Here is a 15138-nt window from a genome sequence, read left to right on the forward strand (position 1 = left end):
CTACAGCCCACCTCTTGGGCACAGGACTATAGAATCTATAGATATCAGCAATTCCAGCCAATATACACATTGATATGCTATACTTGTCAACAGACTTGCCTACTAAGATGATCATTGAGTATGCGGCTATTGCTCATCCATATCAGCCAGAAGAAGTAGTAATAAGAAGGCCCTCATGATCTCATATTCAGAGCACACATCTACGGAACTGGTTCCCCGATATTGCAACTTGCAGTGGGAATTGAAATTGGTCAAAAACGACAATAACAAAATCAGTCCTATCAAAGGTATAGTTACTCCAACCCTTCCTTCTAATCCCTCCTACTTATCGCGATTGCAGTATGCTAACCAAGTCCCTGCAAGAAGAAAATGAAATAAGCGCTCTCCATGACATTCAAACCATCCAAACAAGAACAACCCACCGTCAGGTACATCATTGAGCAGAAGAAGCATACTAAACCACTAGCATACCTCCAATACCAGACAGCACTTAACCCCGCCATGCCCCTCCACAGGAATACCGTAGAACTCCTCCCCCTGCACTACATTTTCCCGGACTCGGTAGATGTCCAGCAACCCCAGCCCGAGACGAGCAACCCTGACCACGACTCCGACCCCGAGCCGAAGTTGCATCAAATTCATCAAATCATCCACTGCCATTGCATGACAGGATCACTATTTCCCACTACACTAGTATATGCAGCATGCATGCATCAACGAATGAATTACTACGCAAAATCGTATAACAGTCCTAATCGAGAACGACGCCCGAAACTAATTCCCGAGAAGACCTGAATCCGATACTACTCAAGTGAAGTGACACCCGGGACGTTCCGAGAATAACCCCCCAGCCAAGCCCAAACCCGCCCGCATCGGGAACCGGAACGGGAATGTAAGTATCGATCCATCGCTCGGCTCGAAAGCAGCAGCAGCAGCCACCACCACCACCACCACCACTTAATTACCCAACGCTCGGGGATCTCGTACACGGGATGGGTGGTTGGATCGGAAGCTTCCGCTGAGATACTCAGGTTATCTCATTGGATGAGGACCCGAGATTACTACCCTCAATTCCTAACTTCTCATTTGAGGGTTTCAGATGAAATGACAGCAGGAAAATTGAGTTTCAAAGTCCGACCGCACGCGGCGACAATGTCGTCACGACTCGGTACCAGAGTTTTTCGAGAATGGGATAAGAGGTAGAACGGTTCAAATGGTTAAGTTTTTACTTTTACTTTACTACTCGTGACGAAGTTTATTGGAAGTTACTTGATTTTACTGAGAACGGTTATTGGGTGGGTGGGAAAGAAACCGGCTGCAACATTGCAGGGTTGTAGTAGATTTCCATGTAACCAAAAGCAAAAAGCAAAAAGTCTAAAAGTAACCTGAACCTATCCAATCCATCTAACCAGCCCAGTGGAAGAGACATCATTGGTATGTGAAATGTGTATGTGAACATGACAGTGGGAGAAAAATGAAAAACCCAGTCTAAGAGTCCAAAAAGGAAACAAACAATAAAACCAAAACAAAATCAGTCGACTCGCTGATGGCGATTTTTTGTGGCCCAGGAGCGACGATGGATATCAGTAGTCCAAATCCGTAAGCCGTAACATGCAAAAGAAATGTCTAACATCGATCAAGATGTGAACAAAATGGATGAGAAAAAGTGGTGTGGAGAGAAAGAAAAAGCAAGCGCCGATGTTAATGCGTTTACTCGACAGCAGAGGCACCGTCGCCGTGGAGGACGGGGTTGACCTTGGGGTTCCACTTGAACTTGAAGTCCTGGCCGAGTTCCTTGCGGACGGCAGACTTGACGGCCTCCAGGACGTTGGGGAAGACACCGAAGTTGGCCGGGTTGTTGTCGTCGTTGTCCTTGCCCTGGAAGACACCGGTGCGCACCAGACAGGTGTTCCAGCCGTGCATGTTACCACCGCAGATGTCGGAGGCTGGGTTGTCACCGACCATGTAGATGTTCTCGGGCAGACGGTTCTCGTTGTGGATCTGCTCCATCCAGGCCTTCATGACCTCATCGGCGTAGGTGTAGGTGGCGCGCTCGGGCTTGCCGTAGACGACACGCTCCAGGTCGACACCGGTGAGGGCCTTGTACTGAGCCTCAATGGAGATACGGAAGAGACCCTGGGTCAGACGGGGGGGACCCTTGTGGTCGGTAGGGAAGACCAGGTCACCCTGGGAGAAGTAGACCGGAATGCGGGAAGCAACGGGGTCCTTGGCGCGGGTCAGCAGCTTTCCGTCCTCGGCCAGGAGGAGGTCCATGATGAGCTGCATGTCAGTGGCGTAGTCGCGAGAGTCGGCGAACACCAGGATAGCGTCGAACTTGATCTTGGAGAAGTCGCGGGGCTTGGCCTCGAGACGGTCCTCCTCGTGGAAGCAGCCCCAGGGGGAGATGGTGGGGTCCCAGGCGAGAACATCCTTGGGGTGGATGACGTTCTTGAAGCCGTAGTTCTCAGCGACCTTGCGGATCTTCTGCTTCTCACCACCGCAGACCAGGACGGTCTCGTAGTACTCGGCCAACGCCTGCATTGGGGTGTGAGACTGGATGAACTGGTCGGTGGAGATGGGGCAGCCAAGGACCTCGGTGAGCTGAGCGCAGCGCTCGTCCTCAGTCTTACCACCACCGTTGGTCAGGAGAATGTAAGGGATCTTGATGCCCAGCTCGTTGTCACCGTTGAGCATCGCGAGGGCCTCCTTGGCCTCCGGAATGGCCTCGTTACCGTGGGCCAGGACACCATCGATATCGAAAGCGAAGGCCATGTTCTTGGCGGCAGCGACCTTCTCCTTGGACATGTCCTGGACCTGAGAGGCCAGGATGTCGCGGGAAACATCCGCAGTGACCACCGAGGAAAGACGAGAGACACGGGGAGATCTGGGGATGGGCAGGGAAGTGCCAAAGGAGTTGCGGGAGCCACGACGGTCCCGGGAGGAGGGAGCAAAGCTCAGGTTGTGCATGTACTGAGCAGCATCGCTGATGGAGCTGCGAGTAGCGGGGATCTCGACAGTGTTGCCAGCATCGTTGGGGATGGGCAGAGAGCCAGCAGCGCTACCACGAGCATCGCGGGGGGAGCGGGCACCCGGAGCAGGGGCAGCGTCCACGGCGAAGTCAGCGTCGTCGAAGCGAGGCATGATGAATTGCTGAAGGAATTGAGGTTATAGAGGGGTTCAATTGACAAAAGACCAAAGGGTCAGGAGAGTTGAAAGAATATATAGGAGGGGGAGGGAGATAGATGCTGATAAGATAGGAAGGATATAAGGATGATATCACTCGGAGACGAAAACAGGAAGACAACCAATGGGCGTCACCTGCAAGCAATTGTCACCGGAGGAAGATGGAAGAGGAGGATGATGTGAAAGAGAAGGATGAAGATGGAAAAGAAAGAGAAGGGAGGCGAAGAGGATCATATATAACAAGCTTTCTTCAGCAGAACTACAGTGGCGGTAAGGTCCCAGCGGACGAGGGGAGAAGGCGTACCACCGACAAGGAGGGTGTTTATCCTGGGTGCAGCCATACGGAGACAGCGCTGCGGCCAAATCAGCCATCCGGATCCACCGACTGGGTTGGGAGGGGCGTATCATCATCCCTAGGAATTCTCGTCGTCATTATTTACGGGGAGATGATTAGCTGCGACATTTCGTAGTTTCGCTGGAGGAGAGCGGAGCCAACAATGGCAGCTTGATGGATGTAGTTTAGTCTAGTAAGTAACTGGTCTTACAATAAAAGAAAGTCCACTACTTCTTTTTCTGGGCAGGTTGTAGGTGGAGCTCTGTTGTAATCTTTCAAGACTGTGACCGCTGGACCCTGGCTGGTGGTAATTTATGACATGCTCAATACTACAACATACACACAGCACACACACACGCATAACAAATGCCAATGCCAATTACCATGCAGGTATTCAAGTTACTACTCCTTTCGGAACAGTTTCGGGGCGGGGAGTTCTGAGGCATTAAACAGACACACACATATACACACACACACCACAAAAAGTCCCACTCTTCACACCACTTTCACTGCCGGCGCAGCATCGTGGCTGCAGATGGCAGCCTGAACTTGCCCACCGCGGCGGGGCGGGAGGGCTACTGGGGAGTGGCATCACCGGATTCTGTGAGACATTATTGGCCAGGCTGGAAATTTGTTCGCAGGACGAACCACTCAAGAAGGAAGAAGCTGCTGCAAGTTGAGTGGACAGGAGGGGGTGCCAGCGGGACTGTGTGGGACAATGATTGGTCGCTACGGGCATTCCACTCACGAACGAGCCACAGATCGCTGGAGCCGATGACGATCGAGCGGGCGGCGGCGGGTCAAACGCTCGCGCCGTTTCGAAACCAATACATCCAATGATGTCATGGGCTCCATGTCTCTCGTTTTTTTGGTAATTGCAATTTCCCCGTCTGGTTTGGGAAATGAGAAATTCAAAATGAATTAATCGGATCCAGAAAAAAGTGGGCTTTCTTTCCTCAGGCCAAAAACCAAAACGTGTCCATGCCGTCATGGAAGCTTCACAGGGAAATTTGTCCAGGAGCTCCCCCAAGCTCGAGCTTGGAAAAGAAAATTATCGAACACCAAGGTCAAGCATGGATGGTTCTTTTCCAAGATAGCTTGGTGAAGTAAAAAGTACAAGTGTACATACCGCAAACTGAAAAGTCAAAGAAAATGACCCTGCATAATATAATTAGTAGCAGCAATAGCATCATACCCCTCATCAACACACCCCCCTCCACCCCACTTGCTTTTCTTGCCTGTAAAGTTGCCTTCTCAACGAGAGCCCCTCCTCGCCCATACCACCAAGTGACTTCTTCCCCTCCCACCCGCTATTTGTACTCATCCCTCGGCTTCTCTGCCTCTTCTTCCTCTTCAACTATACCAATTATACCCAATTCCTTCTTTTCCCCATCACTTCGATACCCTTACACAACTATGTCTTCCGGACAGTCCTTCACTCTTAGCAACGGCGTCAAGATCCCCGGCGTCGGTTTCGGTACCTTCGCCAACGAGGGTGCCACTGGTGAGACCTACAAGGCTGTCACCTGTGCTCTCAACACCGGATACCGTCACCTCGACTGTGCCTGGTACTACCTGAACGAGGGTGAGGTTGGTGATGCCGTCAAGGACTTCCTCGCTGCCAACCCCTCCGTCAAGCGTGAGGACATCTTCATCTGCACCAAGGTCTGGAACCACCTCCACCGCCCCGAGGACGTGCAGTGGTCCATTGAGAGCTCCCTCAAGAAGCTCAAGGTCGACTACATTGACCTCTTCCTCGTTCACTGGCCCATTGCTGCCGAGAAGGAGACTCAGGAGAAGCCCAAGATTGGCCCTGATGGAAAGGTATGTCTATTTTCCCCATAATTCTAGCATCACAGCAGAGCTGACTTGAAACTCCTGTAGTACGTGATCCTCAAGGATCTCACTGAGAACCCCGAGCCCACCTGGAGGGCCATGGAGAAGATCTACAAGGAGGGCAAGGCCAAGGCGATCGGTGTCTCCAACTGGACCATCGAGGGTCTGGAGAAGCTCCTCGAGTACGCCGAGGTCAAGCCTCACGTCAACCAGATCGAGATCCACCCCTTCCTGCCCAACCAGGAGCTCGTTGACTACTGCTTCAAGAACGACATCCTGCCCGAGGCCTACTCTCCCCTGGGCTCCCAGAACCAGGTCCCCACGACGGGTGAGAAGGTCAGCGAGAACCAGACGCTGAACGACATCGCCAAGAAGGGCGGCTACACTCTGGCGCAGGTGCTCATCGCCTGGGGTCTGCGTCGTGGCTACGTTGTGCTCCCCAAGAGCTCCAACCCCGCCCGTATCGAGTCCAACTTCAAGAGCATCCAGCTCACGGATGAGGAGTACGAGGCCGTCAACAAGGTGGCCGAGGGTCGTCACTTCCGCTTCGTCAACATGAAGGACACCTTTGGCTACGACGTGTGGCCCGAGGAGACCGCCAAGAACCTGTCCGCTTAGATGATGATAGAGAGCGATTTTTGATTTATGCAGGCCATAAACCAGTAAAATTGGACCGAATGAGCTTATGAGTGGATGGACGAATTGAGATGAAATGTGTATCTAGCAATCAAAGCAAAAACAGATTACACCACAATACAATACGTATAGAAAGCAATCCATGTATTTCACTTTCCATTCCCCTTTTTCCCCTAGAATACAAAATAGACAAGACAATTAGAAAAGGACCATCATAAAAAATAATAATTTAATAATAGGAAACCACCTATCCGCCAATCCCAGCCATGAAATTGTCGCTCCCACCAACAGTTCGCAAATGAAACCTCAACCCATTCATGCATGCATGCATGTGCTTGCCAGCCGAATCACATTTAGCAAAAGACTAAGTGGCTTGATGGAGACGGGAGAAACGGGACTAATCCTAGCTAGTAAGTTAGGTTACTTACTCGGAGTGTCGGAGGACTGTCCTCCATGCGTTGACGGGGCTAGTGCGCAATGACGTCAGAGCAATTCCTCCATTCCTCCCTTTTAACATCCAACAACACAAAAAATATCTAAGACACTTAACTACGAAACAATGAAGATAGCATCTAAAAGAGAAGTAAAAAATAATAATAAGAATATTATGTGGCAAAACTTTTCATAACGAGCAATCTAGAACCTTCATCGACCACATCACTACATATTTCTTTACATATATACTACGAATCCTTGTATTAATTCCTTTATTGCATGGCAAATGGCTTTTCATCATGATGTATGTATGTATCAAGCGTACCTGGAACCAAAACAATTAACACAAAGGAGATGGAGGGGGACCGGTACTCTAACCGAAGCAGGCTAGTCATGGGCTCGTGTCGGAGAATCTCGGAATATAGGTAGTACCCGGGTTCCTCCTCGGTGGGCAAATGTGGAAGAAGCCCTAAAACACCGAATGGCTGAATTGGGTAAGGGGGCTTGCGTGTTAGTAGTTAGTACTGTTTGGGGGAGTGGGGATGGGAGGGGGGGATTGGTTGTGATGGTGCCCTAGCCCTAGTACTTGGTATTCAATTATTTTATCTCGTTGATGTGATACTACGTACTACGGAGTAAGTAGTAGTACGTAGAGAGGGGTAAGAAACCCGGTATACTAGGATTTGTCCAGTCGGGATAGAGGATTGATGGAGTTATGGATACTGTGTACGGAGTACATTTATCGGGATTGAATGTGATACGGTGGATTGGATGGTATACCAGGAGTAGTACTATCTGTGTGTATGTTTTGAGGGATTATTTATGTTGGATGGATGGATGGATAATGGTCCACTTGGTATGTTTCTGAATACGGAGTATAACCATCCATCCATCTTTCTATCTTCGCTACCTACTTACTTATCTAGTCGGTAGAAAGATATCATTCGTCTAGAGAAAGTAGCAGCAATATTGACCATATACACCGGTTACGGTTGGTTGGTTGGTACTGGTGCCTGAATCCATCCAGGATCAATCAATCAATCACTCAATCAATCAATCAGACAAACATATCTCGAATTCGGATCCATCAACCCTGCCTCATACACCGAAGTACTTACTTACTAAACTACAAAATATCCAAGTACCTATCTTAGTTACTTACTCCATAATAAGTAGTCCGAGTCTACCCGCGATATGCGCCCTGAAATAGGGAACTTCAGCGAAAAGCTAATTGCATCCTGGGCTGAACTTTGTTCAGTTGTTAGTTTGTATTTGTTCTTTTTTGGCTTTGGATCTGCGTGGGATTTGCGCTTCGTTAGTTCTTAGTACTAGCTGTGTGGTATATGGAGTAGAAGTAGTAAAAGTAGACTGTGTACTTATTTAGTAGGTGGGATGGGGGATAAGATGTGGGGTAATTTTTTGAGATTTGAGGGATTAATGGGAGAGGAAGGGAGGAATTGGGGTACGTAGTTAGTGTGGTTTAATTGGAGATGTGGTGATTGAGGGGAGGTATTGTGTACTACTACTTTAGTTAATTTGTAGTAGTAGTGTGATGGGTGATCGTCGACATGTGTTTGCTGTGCCAAAGTTTATTGAACTTGCAGTTGATGATGATGATGATGGTAGTCAAAGCTCAGTATACATTTTGAATGAGGGTGTGGTTGTATATTCTCTCCGCATTAGTATGATCGCAACGGCTAAGGGAATAGATATTTTCCATTAGGTTAGGATGGAATACTATACCAAACCGACTAGTTTGAATACTAATTAAATTGCACGGGGTATCTACAACCATATATTGTAATTGAAGTCCATGCGGATATATCAGTATATATTCGTTACACTTTCCTATAGGTTACTAGTACTACTTAGACTAACTGGTAGTAAGTAATGACCCTCTACCTACAACCAGCCTCTAGTCCCTACTACTATTACGGAGTGTATCTAGTACGTAGTACTAGTAGTATCATCCTCAACAACAAAATATACATCAACACCACATCCAGAATAGTAACTCACCGGCACCACCCTCCATCAACTTCAATACTAATCAATTCCCACTGCATCAACCTGCAACCCAGCTACTAACTGTAAAGTATGTACAATGCAGGGCGGGAAACCTTATCCCCCAACGCAGACGTTATATCATCGTGCAGAGACATGCAGAAATCCATCATGTATGAGGAAATATAAGGTGTGTGTGGGTGTGAGTAGTCTATAGCTTGGATACATATCCATGGATTACCAGGGAACTGCACCTCCGCGGTGCATACTATCAGCTGTAAGGATGTGAGGGTGCTGTGCAGTGTAGATCTGAATGTGATGGTGGAACAGCAAGGCTGAGTGAGGTCCATGTGTTGCATTTCTTGCTTTTAGGTTGTATCAGAAATATTCAGGATAGTTACCTGCTACTGATACCTATCCTGCTATTGTATGAGAGTAAACAATTATACTCAGATTAACGTAGTAATTCGATTCTGCAACTGCCATCAGACCAAACGCCTTCCCTATCGGTTCCCCCGTATGTACACTATCCCGAAACGCCAAATAAACGAGAAAGCAAACGAGGATATCAACAATATCATATTCACGCGCGCGGACGCATCTTCCGAGGCACTGGCGTCGACCCAGCGTTGATCTTCAGCAGGTTGGTCTTCGCGCTACTGCTGCGGAGTGATGTCTTGATGCTGTCGCTTGCAGGCTTCGACGGCGTCGCCGGGACCCGCCTCGGCGACTTGGGGGTCAGCTTCTTGCGCTGCTCGGCCGTGCTCGCGCTGTTGTCGCTGGTGGGCGACGACGGAGAGGACAGGGAAACATTGCTGACGGCTGTTGCAGCCGTCGAGTCGGCTTTGGGTGCTCCGGGACCCAGCCGGCGCACGCGCCGCGTCCGAGGCGTTGCAGTAGCGGGTGCAGTAGCCGCTGCATCGGCGCGATCCTCCCCACCACTCTTCTGCGCCACTTGAGACCGCGTTGTTCGGCTACTGGCTGCCTTTCTTTTCTCGGGGCTTTTGCCCTTGCTTCCGCGGCTCGCAACGTCATGCTCGTCGCCCTTTGCTGCCTCTGATCCGTCGTCGAACTGCACCAGTTCCTCGTCGTTCCACGACACATGCTTCTTTGCCGTTTTGCGTGGTCGCTCCGAGACGTCTCCCGTCGTCTCGCTATCTGTGCAAGGGGCGGTGTCGGCCTTCTTCCCAGATGCTGGCGACTTGCGTGTGAGACCCTGCAAAACGAACTTCGGTGCCTGTGCATTGCCCTTATTCAGTCGCGTGTTTCGCCGCGTCGTAAGGGCCAGCTCCTGGGCCTCGGTGCGCTGCAAGAAGACGAATTCTGTGCCCTTGGCACGGCGGAGTGACAGTGTGTTGCGTACTGCAGCCGCAGCAGTAATGGTCGTCAACAGGTTGGAAGAGCGAACGGTGCGAGGTCGAGTGCTGCGTCGAGGACTAGATGGCTGCGGACTGGCCTCATCTTTCTCCTTTGTAGGCGACAGCTGAGGCTTCTGCGGTGAGGGCGAGTTGGTATCAAGGTCTTCCAACGCGCGGCGCGCCGGTGTGGGAGACGCAACAATAACCGGCACCTCCGGTTCAGGCTCAGTCTTGTCGGTCTCCTGCTCCTGCTCCTGCTCCTGAGCGACCATAGCGGCTTTGGCCTCGCGCTTAGCTTTGGCCTTGGACAAGAAGTTGTTGAGCAACTCAGTATCTTCTCCATCTAATGAGCTTCGGAGTGCCGACCGAACGAGCGTTGACTCCTGCGCACTCGTTAATTCCTGCACGGGTGCAGCGACCGTAGCCGCGGCCGGTTCGTCTAGAGTTTCTACGTCGACAGGCACAGTCGGCTCTTCGTCGGTGTGCTCTTCACCGATCATCGTAGAAACCGTGTCTTCATCATGGCCATCATCCTGCGGAGTCGTAGGTTCGTCTTCAATTGCGTCGGACAGATGCACAGTCGGCTGTTCGACGTCCTCGCGGGTTCTTAAGTCTGGAGTGCCGAACACCATGCCACCAACCACTAGCGGCGACAGGCCATGTAGCGAGCGGCTATAGGCTGCGTCGGACGCCAATTTAGTGGGGGTTTCCGGAATCAGACTGGGGGATTCGTCCATATTGGCAGGGTTCTCCGCGAGCTCTTCCTCCAACGTCGACGTGGGCACTTCCTGGTCGTCCTTCACATCGTCACACGACTCTTCTGGTTGTAGGCTGTCGTTTTCAACCGGCTCATCGGGGATGTCGACAAAGTCACTGTAGATTAGGGGAAGTTTGCCTGGGGTCGTTAGTCCATCCAACTGGATAATCTCTTAAAGCACCAGGAGGATAAACTTACGTCGTCGTCCATTAACCTCGGACTCCCACTGTGTTTCCAAGAACGAGCGCCCGCGCACACTATCCTCCAAGGCGTCCGCTTCCAGAGCGAAACACCTGCGCTTGACACCGCGGCGGAGGCCGGGGTTCCGCGACGTGTTGATCTCCAAATGTAGGTCGTCGTCGACGGTATGACGCTCTGCCGCAATCAATTGCTGCAGAGCTTTCATGCTGTTGAACGAAGTGCGAAAGCGCTTCCAGACCTTACGCGACTTGCCGCGGGCGCGGAATGCGGTTGATGGTTTGCGTTCCCAGGGACGGGGGGCGGCTCTGGTAGCTTTGACAGGGGTAAATCTGAATCGGTCCTCCTGAGAGAAGGTGGCTCGTAGATGTGGAGGGCTGCAAAGAGAGTAAGATGTTGGTGAGGGGAAAACAAGGCGTCGATCACGGCTGAATGATGTTTATCGGAGAACTGTCGATGGTGGGAGAAAAGGGGGGCCGCAACATGGCGGTGGCGCAACAGATCTCCCACATTGAGTTCCCAACAGACAGCGGACATTTAGGCCGTCCAAAGAGAAGGATGGACTCACCATGCCTGGAATGTGTCGGAAGGACAGACGAAGTCCGCCATCTTCATGGTGAATCCGCGGCGGAATGTGTGTTTCGGCGCTGACGTCAAGCGAGATCGGGAAGGAGGGACTTGAAGCCGGTAGATGGTGAATTTGTAGAATATAACGAGATAATTTACCGGGCTTCGCTGAGATAAAAGGATGATACCGAATAGCGATACTGAGTAACACGGGAATATCCCAACGCGAGCAGGATGATGGAGGAGAGTGAAGTGGATTTGCTGTTGTTGGTCCGGCCGCCGTTTGTTCCCGTTGCCCTGCCAACCATCAGAGTTGTAGGGAGGATTACCCTCATCTCCGCTATCTGCAGACTACCATCATCTTATTTGAGCCTTCGGAACACTGATGATTGGCTAGCATATTAGACTCCATACACTTGATTCTACTTAATGATACTTAGCTCAGCTACCCATCTAACTATCGAAGTCTAATATATCCAGGGCAGGATTCTCCACCGGACTGCCCGCCGATACTTCTCCCAGTCTTCGCCATACTTTGCCGCACACATAGCATCGTCTCTACGTTCCCGGTGCATCAACAAGATTGCAAAGTACAGCACGTAGAAGTAGGTGAAGATTATTCCCCAGCCTTGGGCTTCGCCCTGGACGACCTTGCGCCCGTCTATCATCTGGAAGCTCTGAGAGGCCGCCACAATGCTCCCTGCCGGGTAGATGAGATACCCTGCCATGCCCGTGGGCAAACTGAAGGGCAATGCTTGGAGCCAATCCCCAAAGTAGTTGATGTGACGTGACATTCCCCACCATCCAGCTGTGAGTAGCCTAGTTCCCCGCTGGGTTTGAATGTACGACAGGCCTGCCACACTCGGATCGTTGGGGTGCGTGCGGAACATGTGCTTCTGGTCGTTGGCGGCCCGGAAAATATACAGTCCCAGGGCAAAGACGGCGCTCACAACTGCGATGTTCAACCACCCCAGCTGCAGCGGATAGACGGACAAATAACGACATTGTGTTGAGTATAAAAAGGGCACCCAGACGAGATCGCCAAAGGAGAGCATAAACCCCATGCCATCAGTGGTGATATCCATCATAGTCAGAAGCCCTAACTCATTATAATGGCTATTGAGCACGTAGAACCCCTGAAAGAAGGTGATCAATAGAATGCTGTCGGAGACATAGCCAAAATTGCGATATTGTTTGGCGACAAAGGCAAGATCAAGCAGTATCCAACCAGTCAAGCCAGGATACATCTCGCACCAAGTCTTAATGTCAATCTCCCCAAAGAGTGGAAGAGTGACGCGGGGGTTCAACTCCCGGCCAATGTAGAAATCGTAGATGATATTGTCTGTCCTCCCACCGGCCGCTAGTTCGCGAAGATCTTTATTGGGATACTTGGTGTCCACGCTGAAGCTGCTGATATAGAGGTAGGTGGCGAGGGCAAATGATACCAACACATTGGCCGTCAAGATTTGCACATAGTGATCCACGATATACGTCCACACGGGAAATTCGGCACCTTGCAAGTATGTGCCAATTGCGCAAGCAGCGAAAACGGCAACACTGGTCGAGAATGCTGTCAAGGATTGTCAGCGCAGTTCAACCGAAGCACATGACAGCCTGGGACATGGATGTATATAATTACCATTCATGCGGTACTCGAGGGGACGACCGTGATGGACCAGTTTAGTGCCATGAACCTTCTGCGCCGGGAGAAGTCTCCAGAGGAGTAAAACAAAGACATAGTATGCCAGCACTGCAACGGTCACTTTCCAGTCGAAGAGTGCCCGTATTCCACCTTCAGGCCACCCGGTCTCCGCGGCCCACTTCTCCCAAGTGAAAGTGCGAGGGCTCAACAGCGAAGGTACAGGACAGCCCGATACATCGTTACAGCCGAAGGCAAAGAAAGTCAAGAGTAGAGGTAGGCCAATGGTGATGGCAGTGGCTCCTAGGCTACCGGTAATTCGTCAATATATCAAGGCCCAAAGGTCCGGGTTAGGCTTGTGCTTACGGTCCACCAAACTCGTATTCAACCACCGTAGAGGAAGCCATCACAACAAGTAATATATCGCCAGAAAGGCGTAACTGGCTGCTAAACAAACCAATGTGGTCGAATATATTATTTCTAATCTAAAGACCTGAAGGTCTCTTTTGAGTCTTTATAGTCTCACAGAGTACAGGGCAGGCGACAACTTAATTCCCTTTTGGGACTAGCGGCACCGGGTCGGGAACGCAGCGAGCAGCGTGATATCATCTTGGCAACCGGCAGTCCATCCATCTTCCGGCCGATTACAGAAAGAATTCAGACAAGTGGTCCACAACCATGGCGGAGTATTGGAAATCAGCGGTAGGCAGAAGCTTTCCCATCTCCCGTGTCTCAGCACTGACTTCGACATAGCCCAAGTTTTGGTGCAAGCAATGCAAGATCTTCATTCGCGATACCGCCTTCGAAAAGTCTCAACATGAGGCTACGGCCAAACATCAGGGTAATCTGAAGCGCTTCCTTCGCGACATCCATCGGAACAATGAACAACAACAGCGCGAAGCGCAAAGAGCGAAGAATGAGGTTGAGCGACTGCGCCAGACCGTGGCCGGACCTGCGGGTGGGAAAGACAGGGATGCTGCGCCCTGGAAACGTGCGCCCGCACCGGCGCCCAAACCTCAGGAGCGACCTGTTTCTTTGGAAGAAAGAAAACGACAAATGGCACAGCTAGCAGAGATGGGTATTGCTATTCCGGAAGAATACCGCAGTGAGATGGCTTTGGCCGGAGAGTGGCAAACGCTGTCGGAGAAAGTTGTACAACCTTCGGAGGAATCAAAGGCCAGCCAGTCATTAGGGGTACGCAAACGAAAGCATGAAGAGCGTGACGAGGAGGAGGAAGAGGCAAAACAAGAAGCTGAACGATTCGTCAGTAAGGGCTGGGGCTCCCGGACCCGAGTCTATCCCGGCGCCCAAGAGGACACTGATCTTGATGCTCTTTTGGAGTCTACGAAAGATATCAAAAAGGGTAAACCTTCAACTCCTGCTGAGTCGGCGCCGGAGCCGGAGCCTGAGAATGCACCGGAAACCGTTAAGGGCCAGTTCATGCCGGTCAAGTCAGAAGGAGATGCAGCAGCTCCTGAGACTGGTGAGCCGTCTCAGGTCAAGCAGGAGAGTGAGACTGCCCCCTCGGCTCCTGCGACAAAAGAGGAGCCGAAAGACGCTCCAGCTGTGGGGGTCGTTTTCAAGAAGCGCAAGGCCAAGGTCATGAGAAAGTAACGGCACCCATCACGGCCAGCATTTTACGGAAATACGTGGAGCTGTTACGTGTTGGCGGTTCTCATCATTACTCCAGTGCAATATTGACGATGCATTACCGTCAGCGAAATCAAACTTGTTGATCGCATCTGCCAGGCGGCTGGGGTCTAGCAAACATTGCTGAAGAAGGACGGATGGTAATGCGATTACGATGACAAGTCTTGATCGTGTTTAAGAAATCCGAAGCCGAGCGGCATACAGATGACTTAATCTGGCATTTACAGAATTACAAATGTGGAACCTGAAGCTGAATATCAAGAACGGCTGGTCCGAGTTGTGCACAGACCGGTGGCAGATGCTGGACTGCTTCCATGGGGATACATGCAGCCATCAACCAAGCTGGTCTACAAGAATGATATGATATCGACATCATACAAAGAGAGACGACACTGTCAGATAGACACAAGTAGAACGGCGGGTTCATATACCATAGGGAATGTATTCAGAGACCAGCTGAGGTTTAGCCAAGGCCTCTAGCCGGGATGATGAAGAAGATAGTTGAGACTATAAGGTCATATAGTGTTCCATTAATATTATC

The 15138-nt window shown here is 50.8% G+C and overlaps 5 protein-coding genes across 5 annotated transcripts; 2 read left to right on the plus strand and 3 right to left on the minus strand.

Annotated features, from left to right (window-relative positions):
• Window positions 1-1710: 1710 nt before the first annotated feature.
• On the minus strand, window positions 1711-3141 carry BO85DRAFT_484182 (phosphatidyl synthase; the record flags this gene model as incomplete). The annotated part of the gene is made up of 1 exon (XM_025663217.1): window positions 1711-3141. The coding sequence occupies one exon, from the start codon at window positions 3139-3141 to the stop codon at window positions 1711-1713; it is 1431 nt and encodes a 476-aa protein (XP_025520089.1).
• Window positions 3142-3224: 83 nt separating this feature from the next.
• BO85DRAFT_127925 (uncharacterized protein) lies at window positions 3225-3694 on the minus strand. The gene has a single exon (XM_025653963.1). The coding sequence runs from the start codon at window positions 3592-3594 to the stop codon at window positions 3277-3279; it is 318 nt and encodes a 105-aa protein (XP_025520090.1). The 5' UTR covers window positions 3595-3694; the 3' UTR covers window positions 3225-3276.
• A 1041-nt stretch (window positions 3695-4735) lies between these two features.
• gldB (putative glycerol dehydrogenase (GldB)) lies at window positions 4736-6129 on the plus strand. The gene is made up of 2 exons (XM_025662672.1): window positions 4736-5341; window positions 5402-6129. The coding sequence occupies exons 1-2, from the start codon at window positions 4934-4936 to the stop codon at window positions 5969-5971; spliced, it is 978 nt and encodes a 325-aa protein (XP_025520091.1). The 5' UTR covers window positions 4736-4933; the 3' UTR covers window positions 5972-6129.
• A 2882-nt stretch (window positions 6130-9011) lies between these two features.
• On the minus strand, window positions 9012-13417 carry BO85DRAFT_465957 (uncharacterized protein; the record flags this gene model as incomplete). The annotated part of the gene is made up of 6 exons (XM_025662097.1): window positions 13314-13417; window positions 12948-13255; window positions 11853-12878; window positions 11310-11388; window positions 10758-11118; window positions 9012-10712 (listed from the first exon to the last, which is right to left on the minus strand). The coding sequence occupies exons 1-6, from the start codon at window positions 13352-13354 to the stop codon at window positions 9012-9014; spliced, it is 3516 nt and encodes a 1171-aa protein (XP_025520092.1). The 5' UTR covers window positions 13355-13417.
• BO85DRAFT_127938 (putative formin binding protein) lies at window positions 13382-14694 on the plus strand. Its single transcript, XM_025653964.1, has 2 exons — window positions 13382-13649; window positions 13701-14694. Exons 1-2 carry the CDS (start codon window positions 13626-13628, stop codon window positions 14559-14561), a joined length of 885 nt encoding a protein of 294 aa, XP_025520093.1. The 5' UTR covers window positions 13382-13625; the 3' UTR covers window positions 14562-14694.
• Window positions 14695-15138: the final 444 nt, after the last annotated feature.

Source organism: Aspergillus piperis (assembly GCF_003184755.1).
Source record: "Aspergillus piperis CBS 112811 unplaced genomic scaffold BO85scaffold_2, whole genome shotgun sequence".
NCBI lineage: Eukaryota > Fungi > Ascomycota > Eurotiomycetes > Eurotiales > Aspergillaceae > Aspergillus > Aspergillus piperis.

Excerpts from the sequence above, each read along its gene's own strand:
- BO85DRAFT_127938 (XM_025653964.1), top strand. The coding sequence starts at position 13,626 with ATGGCGGAGTATTGGAAATCAGCG. Across the intron at positions 13,650-13,700 it reads CGGAGTATTGGAAATCAGCG|CCCAAGTTTTGGTGCAAGCA; the intron begins GTAGGCAGAAGC and ends ACTTCGACATAG.
- BO85DRAFT_127925 (XM_025653963.1), bottom strand. The coding sequence starts at position 3,594 with ATGATGATACGCCCCTCCCAACCCAGTCGGTGGATCCGGATGGCTGAT.
- gldB (XM_025662672.1), top strand. The coding sequence starts at position 4,934 with ATGTCTTCCGGACAGTCCTTCACTCTTAGCAACGGCGTCAAGATCCCC. Across the intron at positions 5,342-5,401 it reads AGATTGGCCCTGATGGAAAG|TACGTGATCCTCAAGGATCT; the intron begins GTATGTCTATTT and ends AAACTCCTGTAG.